The 20,340-nt window shown below is 42.4% G+C and overlaps 1 protein-coding gene across 5 annotated transcripts in view; it reads left to right on the top strand.

Moving 5' to 3' along the window:
* kcnc2 (potassium voltage-gated channel, Shaw-related subfamily, member 2) overlaps positions 1-19,793 on the top strand; it is a gene marked incomplete at both ends in the record, with an annotated part of 68,210 nt that extends 48,417 nt beyond the window's left edge. The window contains 3 exons of one of the 5 annotated variants that reach the window (XM_080050897.1): positions 11,670-12,603; positions 16,308-16,478; positions 19,657-19,793. In XM_080050897.1, coding sequence (XP_079907023.1) covers positions 11,670-12,603; positions 16,308-16,478; positions 19,657-19,793 — 1,242 coding nt within the window. The remainder of the gene's footprint in view (positions 1-11,669; positions 12,604-16,307; positions 16,479-19,656) is intronic. The other 4 variants (XM_080050899.1, XM_080050898.1, XM_080050900.1 and 1 more) reach the window with 4 other exon arrangements.
* Between the last annotated feature and the right edge of the window lie 547 nt (positions 19,794-20,340).

Raw genomic sequence — 20,340 nt, forward strand, 5'->3', positions numbered from 1 at the left:
ATATTTTGTTTTGCCAACATTATTTTCTAGCACTGCCTTAACCCTCTTGGGCATGTAGTTCACTAGAGCTTCACAGGTTGCAACTGGAACCCTCTTCTACCCATTCATGACGACATCAAGGAGCTGGTGGATATTAGAGTCCTTGCGCTCCTCCACCTTCTGTTTGAGGATGCCCCAAAGATGCTCAATAGGGTTTAAGACTGGAGACATGCTTGGCCAGTCCATAACCTTTACCCTCAGTTTCTTTAGCAAGCCAGTGGTCGTTCGGAGGGGTGTTTGGGGTCGTTATCATGTTGCAGTACTGCCCTGCGGCCCAGTTTATGAAGGGAGGGGATCATGCTCTGCTTCAGTATGTCACAGTACATGTTAGAATTCAATGAACTGTAGATCCCCAGTGCTGGCAGCACTCATGCAGCCCCAGACCATGACACTCCAACCACCATGCTTGACTCTAGGCAAGACACACTTGTCTTTGTACTCCTCACCTGGTTGCCGCTCCACACTCTTAACACCATCTGAACCAAATAAATGTATTTTGGTCTCATCAGACCACAGGACATGGTTGCAGTAATCCATGTCCGTAGTCTGTTTGTCTTCAGCAAACTTTTTGTGGGGTTTCTTTTGCATCATCTTTAGAATAGGCTTCCTTCTGGGATGACAGCCATGCAGACCAGTATGATGTTCTAATGATGCAGAGTGCGGCGTATGGTCTGAGCACTGACATGTTGACCCCCCACCCCTTCAAGCCCTTCAGCAATGCTGGCAGCACTCATACGTCTATTTTCCAAAGCCAACCTCTGTGTACGACGCTGACCACGTGCACTCAACCTTCCTAAACTGGGCCGCAGGGTGGTATTGCAACATGATAACGACCCCAAACACACCTCCAAGACGACCAGTGGCTTGCTAAAAAAGCTGAGGGTAAAGGTTATGGCCTGGCCAAGCATGTCTCCAGACCTAAACCCTATTGAGCATCTTTGGGGCATCCTCAAACAGAAGGTGGAGGAGCGCAAGGTCTTTAATATCCACCAGCTCTGTGATGCTGTCATAAATGGGTGGAAGAGGGTTCCAGTTGCAACCTGTGAAGCTCTAGTGAACTACATGCCCAAGAGGGTTAAGGCAGTGCTGGAAAATAATGGTGGCCACACAAAATATTTACACTTTGGGCCCAATTTGTACATTTTTTCTAAGGGGTGTACTCACTTTTGTTGCCAGCAGTTTAGACATTAATGGCTGTGTGTCGAGTTATTTTGAGGGGACAGTAAATTTACACTGTTATACAAGCTGTACACTGACTACTTTACATTGTATCAAAGTGTCATTTCTTCAGTGTTGTCCCATGGAAAGATATAAAGAAAAATGTGAAGAAATGTGAGGGGTGTACTCACTTTTGTGAGATACTGTATATATATCATCTTTCAAATATCAAATCATAATACAATTGGTTATATTGAGCTGGTAGGAAAATCTACTGTGTCCATTAAAATGCAGAGGTGACCACCACATTGTTAATGTATCAATCAGTCACATCTCCACTTCCCTGAATTAGAATGTGATTTTGGAATCCCTCTTTGTCGTGACCCTTTGAGTCTCTGTGTAGAGGAAGGCGACAGTGGCTCATTTGTCTGCACCTCAGCTTCCCCACTCTCTTTCAACGCCGACATCAAGTGACAATGAATTATTCAAATTGGAACGCCTGGAAAGTTTTGATAAGCTATTTTTAGCCCCTACGTCTGGCTGCTGGCCAAAAGCTATGGGTTTAGAAGGGTTCCCCGAGTGAGCCGGCTGTCATGTCACAGCCAGCCGTGTAATGAGGATAGGGAGGAAGAGAGAGAGAGAGAGAGTGTCTGTCTGAGTGTGTGTGTGTGTGTGTGTGTGTGTGTGTGTGTGTGTGTGTGCCTGTGTGTGAGCGAGCAGAGGGGGGCAGTGAATCATCCTGTCATGTGGAAATACTCCTGTGTTTTTGTCCCTGCTTGTTTTTGGAGTTAGGGAACTGTCGGTTGTTGATTCCAAATTAGCTATGGAAACAGTTTAAGGTCGAGAAACGGCAGGTTTTTTCATATTTTATAAATCAAGAAATACTATGTATGTACAAGTCTCAAAAAAGCATTTTCTGCATGTTTTTAAGAACAAAATGTATCATAAGTTAGACAATTATAAACATATGAACAAATGCGTATTGAAAATAGCTAATGTTGGCCTTTAAAGATGGTTGTATAGGAGAAATATACAGACGCAAACATTCAGACAAGGTTCAGTCAAATGAACACCTTAATGTACATTTTGGACCTTAATTTTAATAGAGTATTTAATAAAAACCTTCCTTTTAGTTGTATTGTAATTAGTGAGTGACAGCAAACCCTGCTCTTGTTTTGTCATCTGTATGTACAAAGAAACAACAACCAAAAGAGAAACATATTTTTGAATCAAGTGAAAGCGGAGGAAAATACAGCGAGCAAAAAAAATGGGGGAAACCCTTCTGCCTGCCAAAGAACACAATCGTTCATGTTCCCCTCCGCCTCCCATCTATCTCTCTTCCCCTTTGCGATTCACCATCTTGAGCTGTCAGGGGAAAAAAAGGTTGCCGTTGCCATGGCGGCGGCTGATCAAGTGAAAAAAACATGCCTTTTGTTTGGGGGACTTCATTGTAAGTTAGGCCGATTCATTACCAAACCCTCTCACTGTCTCCCATTGTCTCCCGGGCACTTGCTTTATTGTTATCCCGCTAATATTTAATAAAGGAAATAATCATCCAGTCTCTCTCTCTCTCTCTCTCTCTCTCTCTCTCTCTCTCTCAAATTCAAATTCAAATTCAAATTCAAATTCAAATTCAAATTCAAATTCAAATTCAAATTCAAATTCAAATTGGCTTTATTGGCATGAAAGTTACAGTATTGTACAATATTGCCAAAGCACATCATCAAATTAATAAGTAAAAATATTCAACATATAACAACATAACATACAGATGATTACAACAAAACTAAATGAAACAGTGAGACCTGGTGTATTATGTCCTAATGTTGTGGCAAGCCGAAATAAACTGTCCTGCGAGGACGGAGCTCTCTTTACGTTCTCCCATAACTATTCTCTCTCTCTCTCTCCATAGCATAAGGCAGAGATGGGAAATCAATTACTTGGCGGTTTTTAATTATGCATGCGCCATGATGACGTTTAAATGAGCCGTTCAGATAACTACACTGCAAAATGTTGATTTAACCACTGTTTAATTTTAGAACAGGGGGAGCTTCATGTGACAAGAAATAGGCTATACAGACATCAGGTCCGTTTCCCCAGCATGCAATGTTCTCCTCCTACAGCCATGGCTCAGTGATCACACAGTGTGTCTCAAGCAGCAGAACACACTGGATTGTGTACACAGCTAATGGCCTAAGAAGACGGTCATCAAAAGGTTGTGTAAACCCACAGGCCCAGTTAGGAGGTTCAGGTTTTCAAACGCAACTGAGCTGCAAACTCGCTGTGTTCAAAGCCATGTAAGATAAGTGAAGATGCACACGTTTTTAATGATACACTAACCCTGCGTTCCAAATCGCATACTCTTTCTTCATATTCTTCTACATAGTACAACTGACCATTTAAAGTGCATAGTTTGCATTAATTGGGACATACTTTTGCTTGTTTATTTCATCATATCGTCAAGCCTCGTGAACATTGGAATCTCAATTGTTATGATGCGATGTAACCTCCGCTGTGCAGTGGATTGTGGGTCAGAATAGTTTAAAAAGCATGCTGATTTAAATGATTGATTGATGTAGTAGGACATCCGGGTATTTTTAAGCATGCTGCATCTGACCACATGTATTGGGACATCATAAATCTTTTTGTACCACACTAAATAGCAGGGAAGTATGCGTATTGGAACGTAGCCTAAGAGAAGACTTTTCTGTACAATCGCCCGAGTGAATTTACCAGACAGAGAGTGTGAATTACAACGGTAGTAAACGGCATTAATACACAGACGGACTTATCAGCCAATTTCCCCTTCATCATCCACACTTTAAAAGGTCAAAGAAGTGAATACATAAAAGTGCTGTTATTGTCTCAACTGTGTCTTTCACGCCATGGTTTGCCGCATTGCATTCTGGTATATCGATGCCACTATTGGTGGAAGAAAATGTTAGGTTCTCGTGTCTGTGAATACTCTATGTAGTGGTTGCCCCAGAGATTTAAACGTATTAATAGTTGGAGTGTGAGCGGGTTTGTGTGAGCGTGTGTGTGGCTTTCATCACCTGTCCTCCACAGAGTCTAGAAAGCATGCATCTGACAATGACAACAGATGTTTCTTTGTGAGTGGGAGGAGGCTACGAAGTGCTTACGAAAAAGTTTCTTTAAAAAGTTTCCTAATTATTCAATGTGAAATGTAAGTAGCAGCATTGAGCTTTTCCATAAACATATTTGCTATGGCAAAATAGTAGTGCATATCGGTAATTTGTCAAATTATATATTTTGTACTTCGTTATCTTGGTTATCTTTTTATACTCTTTAAAAAAAAAGAAAACACAAGGATGACCTATATTATAATCCACGTCACAATTAGCCATGGTTTGCCTTTGGTCAAGGTAACTCTCACATTTTGAACACTTGACTTTTTCCTATTGTATCATACAGACATATATTGATATTAACAAGTCAGAACAACATTCAATGACACATGGAGACTACGGTACGGTTAAGGTTAGGCATCTGAAGCGTTTGGTTAAGCTTCTAGAGGTTGTAAATACAGAGATGTTAGTGACGTGGAGAAAGCTGTTGATCTAGCTGTTCTACATGTTGAGCATAACAGCGTTAGGTCAGCGCAAATCGCTCAGCCAAAGTTAGCGAAGTAGGCTAGAGTCAGTCATTTATTTACTTACTCCATTCGGCTGCCAAAAGTGCCAACCATGGACTATAGATTAGCCAAAACTCAGAAAGCAACAAACAGTGTATTTGGCTATTGTTTACAAGCCGCATGCAGTTCATTGGTTACTAGCCAGCTCGGAGGGAGGGAAGAGGTGCCTGTCGGTTATCACTGTCTCTCCCTGGTGTGATGACAGTAACGTGGGTTGGGGTGTGTGTGTGTGTGGGGGGGGGGGGGGGGTGTTGCTTTGAAGAGACACAACACTGCTGAGTGACAGACAGACAGCGAGCGGCAGACGGAGGGATGTCTCTTGCCGGGGGTTTCTGCTTCCAGCTGGAGCCTACTAGCTCAGTGTCAGTGGGAGAGAGACAGAGACACAAACAGAGACATGGAGAGGCAACCTCTGGCTGTGTGCAGTGTTATCTCTGCACATGTACCCACTGATGCTGTCCTGATTTAGGATACTGTAACACATAATAAATAAATAAATAAAGGGCCTGGTTGTGACCTTAAACAGCATTAAGCAATTTTTATACAATAGTTAACTCAGTCTGCAGGTATACATACAAGGACAAAACACCTGTCGTACTGGAGCAAGGAGGGTTTACCCTATTAGAATGTCTTTGCACACTGCCAGTCAAGGCTGCATTCATGTGGATGTGCAGACGTCATTTGTGTACACAGTGGGAAAAAATCCCTTAATCCAAACTGAAAATATAACTGGGCACAAGCTCAACGTCCCCCCCCCCCCCCCAAAACCACACAGGTTTAATTATGTCAGTGTGTAGAAATGTGTGTGTGTTTGAGGATTGGGTGAGCACCTCCGGGGTCCCCTTAGCTCGATGATGTCACAGCAGTATGGCGGTGTACGGTGGTCTCAAGCCCCGTACCGACTCACACAGCCTCACCTCGTTGTGTCAAACAGATGGTGTCGGTCCCAAGGAGGTGAGGGCAGCGAGCGTTCTGATTGGCCCAACCAGCAGGACGCTTTTCTAAAACAGAGCCTGAGCAGAGCGGTGGGCTGCCTGGCTGTGTGTATGTATGTGTGTGTGGGGGGGGGATTTTTCATTGGGGGAATGCCAAGGTTTGCCCATACAACGTCTTACTGTGCCAACAGATGAAGGGATGTACGGAAACATGTTTGACCCAGGAGGAACGTTCTGTTTATAGCTATCTGAGTGAGCGTGAGCGATACGAGGATTTACTATAGACTCATTCTAATCTGGGCAAGCTCCTCCAAGTGGACTCAACATGGTCAGGGTCTGCCATGTAGATGAGGAAACCATGCATTTTTTGTGTTGGTTTAGGGTAGGTTGTTAGATAGATAACTGACTAATTTGTGCACATATTCTTTTTCTGGCAAATTTCATAGCAATTACCAAACATCTTCAAGTGCCTTACCACTGCATTCTGGACTGGAGGTTCAGCTGCATATTGTCAGTGACCGTCAACAGGCCTGTCCGTCCTCTGTGACCTGCAGACCTCAAAGTTTTTCCTTTCTATTTACACTGCATTGTGACGTCCGTGCCTGTTTCATCGGTTACTATTTACAACCCTGAGGGCTGCATAGCTCCGGTGTCAGTGTCCTGGCCCCATGCGGCTAGGGGCACAGGGCTCCATGTAATCCTCCGCGGGATAGCGTGATCGAAGCCGTTTAAAATGGCATTTTCCCTCATGTCTCTTCCCTGGGAGGGGCAAAGGCGTCTTGTGAAAAATGATGTGATTATGAGGAAGGTATCCACGCTTCAGTGTGACTGTGACAGGGTTCACATCCCATCAGTGTTTGGGAGGGCTGAAAGGGCTGCCCACTGGATCTGTTAAGACCTAATAAATCACTGTGTTTGTACAGTGCATCTAAAGACATACATGGAGCTTGTTAGTTAGACATTCTGCGCCTGTGAAAGACGGTATTTAAAAGCCTATTCCTGTCCTTTATAGTTGTCTTCTTTACTGCCATGTGCTATCCCTCTGCCCACGTCTTCCTCACTAACGAGGACTAAGACAGCATGGATGCTGTAATAACGTGTGTGTGTGTGTGTGTGTGTGTGTGTGCGTGTGTGCGTGTGTGTGCGTGTGCGTGTCTGTGCGTGCGTGTGTTGCACTGACATAAAAAAACATTCAGCTTGGGCACACTGAAGTAATGCTAAATTCAGAAACCGGAATCTGGCAAGACGAAATGATTGTGAATTATCTAACCACTTTCTTGTTTACACACTTAAAGCAGAACTGGTGCAGAGATGCCCTGCTAGTTGCCCATGGAGACGTGGAGAGATGTTTATTAGAGTCTGCAATACAAACCTGTTCTGAATAAACAGTGTGTGTTGTTCTTACCAATAGTGTGCTGAACATGTACATTTAGCCTCTGGGGTTGAACTGTAGGGAAAGTGATGCTGTCATTGAATTCTAGTGGGGGTTTATCTTCATAGGAACATGAATGTGCTAGACAAAATTTCATGGGAATTTGGAAATGCGCTGATTACATTATGGGATATTTTGAAATGTTGGTCTAATGAGCACCAGAAGACTGGGAGGTTAGTTCAATTGAATTCATCATCTGGGGATCACAAATATCCACTGCAATTTGCATAGAGCATGTTCTATACACACAAAAACACACACACACAAACATACATATACTGTATAGGTGCATTTAAAAAAAAACATATAATATTATGGAAACGTTTTTTTACGCAATTTAAAGGATGGAGTCAGCATTTCTGGAGAAGCTTTTTGTCAAAATCTTTGTTAAATGTTCTCTTCAGTACACACACAGTACAGACAGGTAGCAGTTTGTGAGGAGATATTCACTGATTCCTAACATAGGAATAAGAGGGAAATTGTTTGTGATATTCAAATTGAAGGACATCCGCTTTGCCATTTCTAGAATTGCCTGGACTTATTTAGCATGCGCGGGGTGTGTGTGTGTGCCTGAAATAAGGATGTGGAGAAGCGTGTGCCTATTGCAAATATCACATGGAAGAGTAGCGCCTTTGCATCTTTAATGTCTATCATAAATAACCTTGTGAGGCCATGTGTGTGTAAAAAGAGGTTATCATAGTGTATGCATGTGTGTTTGGTGTCTGGTTGTCTAATATGAGATGATTGAGATGCTAGAGGCATAGAAGATAATGTATTCTCGCTCCGCAGACTTGATCGCAACAAAAATTACAGCCCAGCACGAGACGGCAGTTGTCATTAGTCGGCGCAGCATCCGAGCAGACATAGGAAAAAACAGCTCGGGTCGTCCAGCTGTTAGATTCAGCCAGGGTCATAAATGAGAGGGAGACACAGACACAGAGAATGGTGGGATAGATAGAAATCATTTGGCAGTATAGGAGAAGGATTGCTGTAGTCGGGATTTGCATGTTTCAAAAGGCAATATCCACATTATGCTTAAATCAAAGCCGCTGGCGGTGTCCCTTTAATTTCTGAGATTATTTTGTTGTAAGTGTGCTGCATATATTTTCTATTTCTAGTAAATTGGTAGAGGCCCATGTTTACAACTTGAGAGCAATGACAGCAGGGGAATTTACTTTGAGTCAGGAAGAGTCTGGTTCCAGACAGAACATGAATGTAATGGAAATATAATACAACTAATATTATTTTGTTGAATAGCTTGTATATTTGTTTTTTTCCCAAGTTAAAGTTGATTGTTGCAGCATTAGAAAAGGGCACAGAGCAGTCAGTATTTTTTGTTGTGATTTTCTGAAAAGTTCAGAGTATAGCCTTTTAGTTCAGATTCACATCTAACATGCGCCATCTCATTGGACATATTTCTTAGCAAACATGGTTGAACTAGTAAAATCCTTTTCGAAACAGTATAGTAAAGTGCACAGCTTTAGAATTGATGTCAACAGCAGAAATGTTGTCTTATTTAAACAAACTAGAGAAAAGAAAAAAGACTCCTATGTCTATATTAACAGCAGCCGTAAAGGACCCAATTCAATGCAGGCCCACGTTGGTGCAGATGCTCTAACTTCCAGTACATCACTACTGTACGTTGTCTAGTACAAAGTACAAGTGCAAGTAGACATAATGAGGTTGAGTGTGTTTATAAAAAGGCATACAAAGTAAGACAAGCCAGTGTGAATAAAGTAACTAGGAAGATATACTGATGCAAAGAGATTGAAGAATATATTCAGGTATGTACGTACTGAATGTCACTGAATTAGAAATGGCAACATGGTGTCAAGTTGCATCATGCCAGTTAATGAGCAGAACAAACATGCACACTGATAGGACATTAAAGAAGATACTGTACATGTACTGTATATGAAGAGAAGGCATGCTACCAGCGGTGGAGTGAATGCATGCACACAGGAGGTTCAGGAGCATGGCGACCCAAATAGTGGCAGTGATATTTTAAGAGCGTGAGTCATGCAATACAAAAAAACAAGGCTTGGTGTGAACCGGCTTCTTCAGCGCAGAGCTCAAGCAGGCAGAGTAGCGCAACCAGTGGATGGACTGTGGGAGGGAGGTGGAGAGGGAGCAAAGTATAGTGTGGAAACCTGCTCCGTCTTTCAGCCCCGAGATTCTTCCAGGGGCAACGGAAAAATGCTGGATGCAGGCTCTGCATCTGACAGGTGGTTCCCTAAACAATTTGCTAAAAAAAAGACCAAAACAGGGCAAGATCTGCTAAGCAATGAAAAAAAAATTAATACAATCTATGTGACTCATAATTTAACACTCTAAACTATCATTTTGCGAGGTACTTCAATTCTATTTTAACAACAATAGTGTCTTTGAAACAAAACTTTGCATTGATAACACATATACAGTAAGTGGTAGTACTTCATATTAACCCATTCTGGACTTAATTCTATATCATCGGTGTTGTTGTCATAGCGTAAAAAAAATAAAAATAATCTAAGTGCCATTGAGCTCACTGCCACTCACATGTTCACAACTGCCTGCTTTTGCTGAATATTCCGTTTTGTCACCTTGACTCTTCCCTATTACCTCGCTGACATTGATGTTGATATTGCATCCTAATAAAACAGTCTGTATTTCGATGTATCTTCTTGTAGAAAGAGGGCCATTTAGAAGTCGATATCTCTGTCTGACTTTCACTCATAGGCAACGGGGCCAAGCGAGAAAAGATGGCTTTCATATGGAGCCAGCTTAACATAGCCAATGTTGTGTTCTATTTCAAGACACAAAAAAATATATAATACACAGCTAGAGCACTGGAAAAGACAGAATGTTGCACTGTAGCAATGGTGAATACTATCTTTAACCTTTAGGAGGTCTGTCTTTTTCTTTTTTTATTCATTTTAATTCTACTTTTAATTTTAGTTTAATAAAAACAATGGGGAAAAAATTCTTCTTTGGCTGACCTTGTCGCATGAAGTACCTATATAAAACCTGAGATTTAGAGACACGGGTACATACACTCAACAAAAATATAAACGCAACACTTTTGTTTTTGCTCCCATTTTTCATGAGATGGACTTAAAGATCTAAAATTCATTCCAGATACACAATTGTACCATTTCTCTCAAACATTGTTCACAAATCTGTCTAAATGTGATAGTGAGCACTTCTGCTTTGCTGAGATAATCCATCCCACCTCACAGGTGTGCCACATCAAGATGCTGATCTGACATCATGATTAGTGCACAGGTATGCCTTAGACTGTCCACAATAAAAGGCCACCCTGAAATGTGCAGTTTTGTCTCACAGCAAAATGCCACAGATGCCACAAGCATTGAGGGAGCGTGCAATTGGCATGCTGACAGCAGGAATGTCAACCAGATCTGTTGCTCGTGCATTGAATGTTCATTTCTCCACCATAAGCCGTCTCCAGCAACTTCGCACAGCCATTGAAGAGGAGTGGACCAACATTCCACAGGCCACAATTGACAATCTGATAATCTCTATGCGAAGAAGATGTGTTGCACTGCATGAGGCAAATGGTGGTCACACCAGATACTGACTGGTTCTGAGTCCCCAGATCCCCAATAAAGCAAAAAAAATGCACATTTCAGAGTGGCCTTTTATTGTGGACAGTCTAAGGCACACCTGTGCACTAATCATGATGTCAGATCAGCATCTTGATGTGGCACACCTGTGAGGTGGGATGGATTATCTCAGCAAAGGAGAAGTGCTCACTATCACACATTTAGACAGATTTGTGAACAATGTTTGAGAGAAATGGTACAATTGTGTATCTGGAATGAATTTTAGATCTTTAAGTCCATCTCATGAAAAATGGGAGCAAAAACAAAAGTGTTGCGTTTATATTTTTGTTGAGTGTAGATGCAGTCCGTCATGCTTGCATTGCTATCACAGCAAGTTCAATGCAAAAACAGAGTAAATAGTCCAACATCTTGCCATTCCAATCAACTACATGGAGATGGGGCATGTTTTATTATGCAATATGCACAAAACATACACACGAAAAACTAATAAAACACGTGAAAATAAAATGCCCCACTGATTCTGAAGTCTCATCTTTGATTGGTTAATTCTAACAACTTTGCTCCTTGCTTCAAACCCCCAACATACCAACACCAGTAAATTAAATCTGACTGGGTCTGCACCTGTGCTACATTCCCACCAGGAGCAATGGGGAAAGTGTGTGTTTATTTGTTGCTCTTGCTAATAGATTGCTTCTCTCTCTGGAGTCCATTCAAATTGATGCAAGTTAATTAAACTTGTCGGCGTTCACTCTCAAGAGTAACTTTGTCGATTGATCTCGGTCTGTGTATCCTAATCCAGTGAATAGAACGTGAAGGTTCAAACAATTGAAAAATGTAATGGATGATTGGTAATAATATCATGTTTTTTTTGCTCTTTCCCTCTCCTGTAGTTTATTGCCTTTGCATCTTTATTCTTCATCCTGGTCTCCATCACCACCTTCTGCCTGGAGACTCACGAGGCTTTCAACACCATCATCAACAAGACGGAGATCAATCGAAACAGCAGCCTGCCGGACCCAGGCCCGCAGTACGAGATTAGAACGGACCCAGCGCTCACCTACGTGGAGGGCGTTTGCGTCCTGTGGTTCACCATCGAGTTCCTGGTGCGAGTGACCTTCTGCCCGGTCAAGTTGGAGTTTGTTAAGAGCGTTCTCAACATTATCGACTTTGTGGCCATCCTGCCTTTCTACTTGGAGGTAGGGCTGAGTGGCCTTTCTTCAAAGGCCGCCAAGGATGTGTTGGGTTTCCTCAGGGTGGTGCGTTTTGTTCGTATCCTGCGTATCTTCAAGCTAACGCGTCATTTTGTGGGTCTAAGGGTTCTGGGCCACACGTTACGGGCCAGCACCAATGAATTCCTGCTGCTCATCATCTTCCTGGCGTTGGGAGTGTTAATTTTTGCCACCATGATCTACTACGCCGAACGAATCGGCGCCAAGGCCAATGACCCCACCGGTGGTCTCCACACAAAGTTCAAGAACATCCCCATTGGCTTCTGGTGGGCCGTGGTAACCATGACCACACTAGGCTATGGTGACATGTATCCGGAGACCTGGTCGGGCATGGTCGTCGGCGCATTGTGCGCATTAGCGGGTGTGCTGACGATAGCCATGCCTGTGCCCGTTATCGTCAATAACTTTGGGATGTACTACTCCCTGGCCATGGCCAAGCAGAAGCTGCCCAAGAAGAGGAAGAAACACATCCCTCAGGTGGTGCAGGGAGGGTCGCCGATATACTCCAAAGCTGATCTCAACACCACCTGCAACAGCTCTACAGGTGACCTGTGCCACGCCAAAGGGAGCAGGGTACTAGAACGCAACCTCTCAGGTAAGAACTTATTGTCAGACAAAGGTTATACAAGAATTATGAGTAGCCACACATCAGTAGTAAAAGCCAGGTTACACCGATTAGTGTTTGTATAGCTTACAATCTTCACAATCGTTTCGCTCCTGTAGACTAGTCTGGACTTTCTCAATCTCCGTGGGGAGGAGCCCCGCCCCATCAGTAAGTGGAAGGCAACCCTGATTGGTTCTTGTAATGAAAAATCTAGCCTTCAGTCAGACCCATTGGTTAGACCGGGCCCTCCCCACTCCCGTCCGTTAGTTGAAGGCAGCCCCTGATTGCTACATGTAGTCTTTAGTCTAGCTTCCAGTCAGACCGGGCCTGCCGCACTTTCTGTCCGTTAGTGGAAATCAGCCCCTGATTGGTACATGTAGTCGTTGATGTCCACATGGATCGACAAATGAGCTAGCGAGATATGGCTGGTCTCACAAAGTTAGATTGAAGACTGCATATACCAGTCAGAAGCTGCCTTCCACTATAAGGGGACAAATGTCAGGTCAGAATGCGGGCTCTGATTGGCCCAGTAATGTTTTGACCTGACTCCTACCAACATAGACTGGAGAAAGACCATACTGATCTGCAGGTGAGAAATTAATGTGAACCTGGCAAGATCAGGCTGGTCTCACCAGGCTAAGAACATATTGCCAGACCAAGGTTATAAAACAGCGAAAATTATGAGCAACCACACTTCAGTAGTAAAAGCCAGGTTACACCGAGTGGTCTTTATATGTGTAGTGACAGCAAGGCAAATCCCTAAGGGATCCATTTTAGGTAGAACGCAGTGGCCATTTGACAGGTGGCCCCCTGACACTAGAAATTATTTTCCCCTGGAGAGTCAGCAGCTCCCTCACAGAACACTGAGCTCTTTTGCCTCGCAGCCTTCATCTCTGGTTGCCACAGTGACGAGAAAGGCAATGCAAAAGGTATTGAAAGTAGGATATGTTTGTGTGAAAAGTGTTCTTGTGTCCAAGTCTTTCTTGCAGTAGAGATTGCTAATTTGTTGTTCAGACCCGTATGAGGCTGTTTTCCCTCTAGGCCATCATCAGTCATTTATACTTACACATTTGAGATTGATGAAAATGAGTGTCAATGCCCCATCAAGGGGTCGGTTGTCACACACTATGGGGTTGTTTGTCACAATGTTATCTTAATAGGAATAATCTTAAAAAGAAGGCAAGAAAGCAGAACTAAATTTGAAAGTTTAATTGCATTGTCAAGTTGACAAATAGGCCTACATAACTGACTGTAGCCTTGGCAGCTGGTCTAGTTTGGGATGCACTGGGTTGTTTTGATTTTGTTGCCCTTTTTTCTTTTGCATGCTAGCTGCCTTTTCCTTCTCTATTATTTCCTTCTCTGGGGTGTCAGTGAGGATACAGCTTGACAATTTATTTCGTTATTGGGTTCCTTTCCTGGCTGCAGCTTTGGACAACATGTGACAACCAACCCCCCAAAAAATGTGACGACCAACCCCAACTTGAATTTCTTGCTCGCATCAAGGCCAACAACCATCTGACAACTAATTAGCTTGCTAACCACAATCTAAACTATAGTTTACCCTTCACACTTTTTAGGGTAACAAGTGCTTTGTTATAAACCCATTGTGTAAAAGCCTAGAAGAAAAATACTGAGGAGCTAAATATTTTCAATTTGACATGAAAAACACAAACAGTCCTCTCACCTCAAATTCAGCAGATTAACTCCAAGGAAGACTATGTAGGTGACCTCTGATCCCAATTCTGGATATTTACATACCAAAATTTCACAGACAGCGCCTTCTGGTTCCGAGATATAACGATTGTGACAACCAACCCGTGTTACATACTGTATAACCCCGTTCTCCCCTACGTGTTAATGTGAAAGGTTCCATTTACATTAACATAACTATATATTAATGTCAGTCACATGGGAGAGGGCATTCCTACTTTAGTTCTTTTTATGAAAAATACGGAAAAATAAAAAGCAAAAACCAATCCACCCTACCAACCAGTATTGCCTGTGTAGCCAAAGCCTACTATAGAAAATTCCTGCGTGCCATAGACTTCTACTGTCATCTAAAAACAATTAAAAACACATAAAAGAGCAACACTGACGTAATTCATGTAATATTCCATCATTACATGGTAAGCTGCTGAATTGCCACTGCATTTCTAGTCACTGGAGAGCAACTCCATATGCAGTAAACGTTATTGTGAATGCTTATGGATGCCAATCCACTTTAACAGGTTGAGTAAACATATTACACTGGCTTCTTTATTTGTAATGATCGCATAAGTCATAAAAACTGCATGGCTCTTTTATGTGCTTTAAAGGTACAGTGTGTAGAATTTGTTTGCATTTTTTCAGAACGGACTTGGTAGAAATGGAATATAATATTAGTACCCTGATGGAAAGACTTGAGGCAGATGTCATCTTTAGTAACTTTCTTGTTGTCCACGAAGACCACCATAGCTTCTGTAAATTCTTCAAAGGGTGGTGTTACCAGGGGAGACTTGCAATCTGGAATCGCTCCACTAGTCGCTATACACTCCGATATTACACTCTGTACCTTTTTTGAATTGTTTGTGGACAAAAGCCAAAACTAGGACAATATTGGTTAGTAGGATGATGTTGGTCTTCAGGAGACATTTGTTGAGATTAACGTAATATCAACCTCAGACGTATTTTTTAAGCATGGCGTATCTGCACATCCTGGCAGTAGAGAGAGAGTTTTATTGTTGTAAAATCTCTCATTGGCTCAGGAATAAACAATGTCTTTCTTATCCGCCGGAGCTCCACCACAGAAGTCTGACCTTTTGACCTGCACTGTGGCGCTTGTGGCATTTGGCGCAGGCTTTGAATGTGGTGAGGTTGTTTGATGATTTGTTGTGACTGTGATTTCCCTGTCACCCCAACCCCACCGCTACCTTGAAAACTCCCCTATATTCTCTCACCCACAACCCCCCCTTTCTCTTTCTACCACTAAGTATATACCACTGAGAAGTTAATGAGCTATTCACTGTTGTCGAGAGAGTATGTCATTACTATTAACCACAGCGTTTTGGTGGTACTTTTAACATACCCTGTCACATTGTGAGAGCAGAGTATTGTTTGATCATAGTGAAATGTTACATTTATTGCCTTATTTCCTTAAAAAAAAACAGGATTTAGTTATTTTACTTTTTTGTTTTCCCAGGGCAATTAAAAAATATGTATTGAATGATGTAATATGTCACGCAATACTTATTTTACAGTCATTGTCAAAGGTAATTGTCGGGATTTTTTCACTTCCCCATGCACGAGTAAACAGCCATCTGTTTGACTTGACAAGAATTCACATTTAGTTTTTTGAATTCATTATGGAAATGTGACAATAACAAAGTGTTTAAACAAGCTCCCACCACAGAAATGTTACACGTTGAAAAAACAAACTCAAAGAAAGAACATGCTGTTCCCCCAGAATGTATATCTCAGCAGAGAGGGAAAAAAATTTAAATGGAGGCTATCATGTCAACTTATCATTTGGTATCCAGGTAGCTACTGAAGCTTTAACGGTATGCTCTTTTCTTACTAAATCTGCTCTTGTCAGCTCAGGATTCAAAAACCAAACCCCCTTAATGTAAAAAGATTATAAATGATGTCAAATGGAGGAAATGGATGTTAGATTCCAGGCTATGTCAGATCTCTAACCTTGCATTGTTTCTTTTCCCCAGTGCTGTCAGCAGACTGCAGTGGGGGCAGTGACCTGACCATGTCTCCAGAGGACAGGGTCCCCATGAGAAGCTCCAGTGCCCGGGAGCAGGACCGGCGGAGTGGGGGGACGTGCTTCCTGCTCGCTGCTAGTGACTACACCACCTGCCCTTCGGACGGAGGGCTGCGGAAAGGTATGTTGAATGCCATGATGACATAAATTAACATAAAATTGTCAAAATCACTTTTTCTCAAAATCAGTGAATATCTCCTCACGATCCACTACCTGTGTGTTCTGTGTGTGCACAAAAAAAAGATCTATTGTTAATACCAATCCAAGCCTCTGTGAACGGGCATGTTGCCAGCTACAGTGTCCCTCTGACCCCCCAGTTTTTAGCAGTTTTTAGCAAAGTTTTTGACTAAATGTGTGATTTTGACAACAAGCGTTCTACAGAAACGTTGACCCTGCCTTTAAATAGACTGAATAAACCGTCAGAGCAGTTTTTATGTCAAATATGTTTGGACATAGAAATACAAATGTCCAAGCTCAACCTTAAAAACACATCTTCATCATCAGTCAAAATCCTCATCAGCCTATCCGTATCTTTGGTGACTGGAACACAGACATCCATGAAAGGGAAAAAAGCCTGTTTGTTGAGGCGTAGTCAGCCTAAGGTAATGTAACCTATGGCTTTGCTGTTTGCAGTTCTCAGCAGTGACACCCGGCACAACCTTTTTGGCAATTCTCAAAGGGCAGCAGTGTCTACCCAGCTGACAGGACTGCTGCTTTCTTCACAAGCTATTCATGTTTTCCTGTTGCATGGAAACACTTGAATAGATTGCTGACTTTGTGTCTCACTTTTTTTAGGGTTGTTGCCAGGTTCATTGGCCTTCGACAGCTCCCGAATCAATTTGCCAGTGCATCATCTAAGGTGATGATACAGCAATAGATATCGCACAATCGGACAAATTCAAATGGATATAGTAGTAGAAAGCTCATAAAATGTTTGACTTCTTCATTTGTAACATTATAAGAACCTCTGTAGGTAACTAGTTAGCATACTGCCAATTCCTAGCACTTCGTATTATGCCGTTTCCTTGAATTTAAAGGTGGAGTCAACATTTCTGGAAAACGCTTGTCGTAAAAATAAATTTTATCAAAATCAGTGACTATCTCGTCACCGTCTGTTACCGTAGGCTAGTGTGCGTGAGCTGAATTTTTGGAGGTAGCAGATCGTTGACAGATATTCACTGATATGACTAAACTGATTTTGACAACAAGCATTCTCCTGAATGGCTGACTCCACCTTCAAATCACAGTCAGTCAAATGGTATAAATGAATGAAAGTCAAACATTATAAGCCGACAATGACCACCAGGAAGATAAACTAAAAGACAGAAATGGAGCAGCTCACACAGTTGAGATTAGGTCACGCTACTACTGATTTGAAAGGTATTCCCTTCAGCAAAGTCATAAAAGACAAAATGTCTGTCAAATGTATTCTGTTACTCTTCCCTTTGGCCACACTACAATAATATTTAGACTTTACGCGAGGCCTACGGCGTGTTTGTTCATTTAATTCCGACGTTTTATCTCAAGCATCTCATTAATGTAGTTTTAATCTGCACTGTAATGTGGAAGCGTTAAGCCTTGGCTAATTGCCTTCTATCATGAGTTAACTGCCTCTCCAGGAGGTTATCTAAATGTCCTGCTCAAAATGCTATTGCTGTACAGCCCCGTAGCCCTTTACTGTACTCACTCTATTACAGGCAAACCAAGGTTATCATGCCATTCCAGTGCCTCTGTATTTTAAAGATTGGGTTTAATTGAATTTCAGTTCCTAATTCATTAGAAATCTTATAAGGAAAAATGTACTTGAAGCTATTGTGCGTACCTTTGCCTCCATGAGAAATTCTGAGTAATGACAACAGCACTGTCGGCGCATCTTCATGGGCTAAAGCCTTTGGGATCACGCATGGATTTTGTCCCTTCTGCCGTACAAGACACGACTTAAACATTTCGTGGGCGCTTCTTGGGATATTTCTGATCTCCTGCGCCAGTGTCGGGGGTCGACACCCGTTTGTAAAGACTGCCATACTGAGAAATATAGAGAATTTTATGGAGCTGACTGGCTTAATCAATTTTGTGTCAACTCATTTGGCAATTGCTTGACTGTAACAAACATTCATTCATATGAAAAACGCACTATAGCTTTAAGGACAACATTAAAGATACTTCTTGTTTATTTAAGCTATAGGCATTGAGTTAGACTAGCAGGGCAAACCACTGTACATGTAGTCAATGTTCTTCTATGGAGAACATCATGGTGGTCATGCCTTTGCCTCTGCCCCCTCAGACGTCAGCTCACATCACCCTGCCACTTATGCTTAAAACATGGGGTCCTTTCCAGTGCCGGCTACCTGTTGGCATAGACCCAGGCTGCCCTTTGTTCTGCCTGCTTGGGCCAGCTGGTCTTGCAACAGCCCGTTTTATTTACACCCTTCCACTCAAATGGAGAAAACAACTGGTGCCGAATTGCATTATGATAATCAGGTCACGTTTCCATTCGCCGGCCCTCATCATCAGTACTGTGTACACCCATGCTGATTGGCATGTTCCATTGATGATCTGGCTGCTTTGGCTTGCTTGTTTAGTGTGCTGATGAAGTGTTGAATGCAAATTTTTCCAGTGTGCATCACATGCTGCATTCATAGAAGTTTGAGCTTTTGTAATCATAATTGAAGCATTCATTATTAAGGTATCTGTAATCTTCCTCATCCTGATCAGTATGGTGAGGCTGTAACCAATCAGAATGTTTACCTACAAACACTGCGATATTTGATACATAACGGGCATATAGATGACCTTACTGTGTAAGGTGTTAATAATAATAATAATAATAATAATAATAATAATAATAATAATAATAATAATAATAATAATAATAATAATAATAATAATAAACTTTTTTTTTGCATAGCACTTCACAAAACAAGGTAACATGTGAATACTTTGAAAAGTTGAAAGCAGAAGAAGATGGGTTTCTTTGGCCTGCCCTTACTGAGGATTAACTCCACTAATTAGGTTATTTCTCCTTTAAGAGACGCTCCAGCTTGAAAAAACATTTGCCTATAGCTCCAAAAACTCCAGTCTGCAAGTCTTAGCATGTCATTGTTAGGAAATGTATACTGTGCATGCACTCACCATCGTTTACCGTTGCTCTTGTCTCACTCCTGTCTCCTGTCTTGTCTGGGTTCACTCGGCTGGCTGGGACTGGGATCGTTGCCTGCCTGCCTGCCTGTGTGTTAATGTCCACAACTACCACCTCCACCACCTCCTCTCTATCGCCCCCCCACTCATCTAATCTGAAGGCTATGAGAAATCCCGGAGCCTGAACAACATAGCGGGCATGACTGGTAACACTCTGAGTGTGTCTCCTGTGACCTCGCCGTATGGATCGCCCTGCCCACTGCGGCGCTCTCGCTCCCCTATCCCCTCCATCCTGTGAGACAGCCAGCCCACAGCCTACCCCCCCCCCCCACCCTCCCAAACAAACCAACTCCCTTAGGTGTCTAGATATTGTGACCAGTGAATAGTGGATAGGTACTAAACTTTGTAGCTAAGACTAATGTTAGTAGCTCTTCACTTCCCCCCTTTTCCTTGAAGCTACATGTGCTTAGCTAACCCCCTTAAAGCTATATGGTGCGTAACTTCAGTCGCCCCCATGAGGAATTCGGAGTAATTACAGCAACACTGTTGGACACATCTACATGAATCAACAACTGAAAACATTTCTTGGGTCCTTCTTGGGATTTTTCTAAGCTCCTGAGCCAGTGTTGGGGGGAGGCGACACCAGTTTGTAAATGCTGCCACGCTGAGAAATACAGAGAGAGTTGTGTGGAGCTGTTAGTCTTGAATGTAACCGACATTCATTTATATGAATAAGTAGCGCAGCATAGCTCTAAGTAACTAGTCAGTGCTCCCATGTCCCTTGGAGTCCCCCTTTAGTTGGATATTGTCGTACTTCTAGACTTGCAATAAAAGAACTCTGATTG

This window comes from Ammodytes marinus (genome assembly GCF_949987685.1).
Source record: "Ammodytes marinus genome assembly, chromosome: 22".
NCBI classification, from domain to species: Eukaryota; Metazoa; Chordata; class Actinopteri; order Uranoscopiformes; family Ammodytidae; genus Ammodytes; species Ammodytes marinus.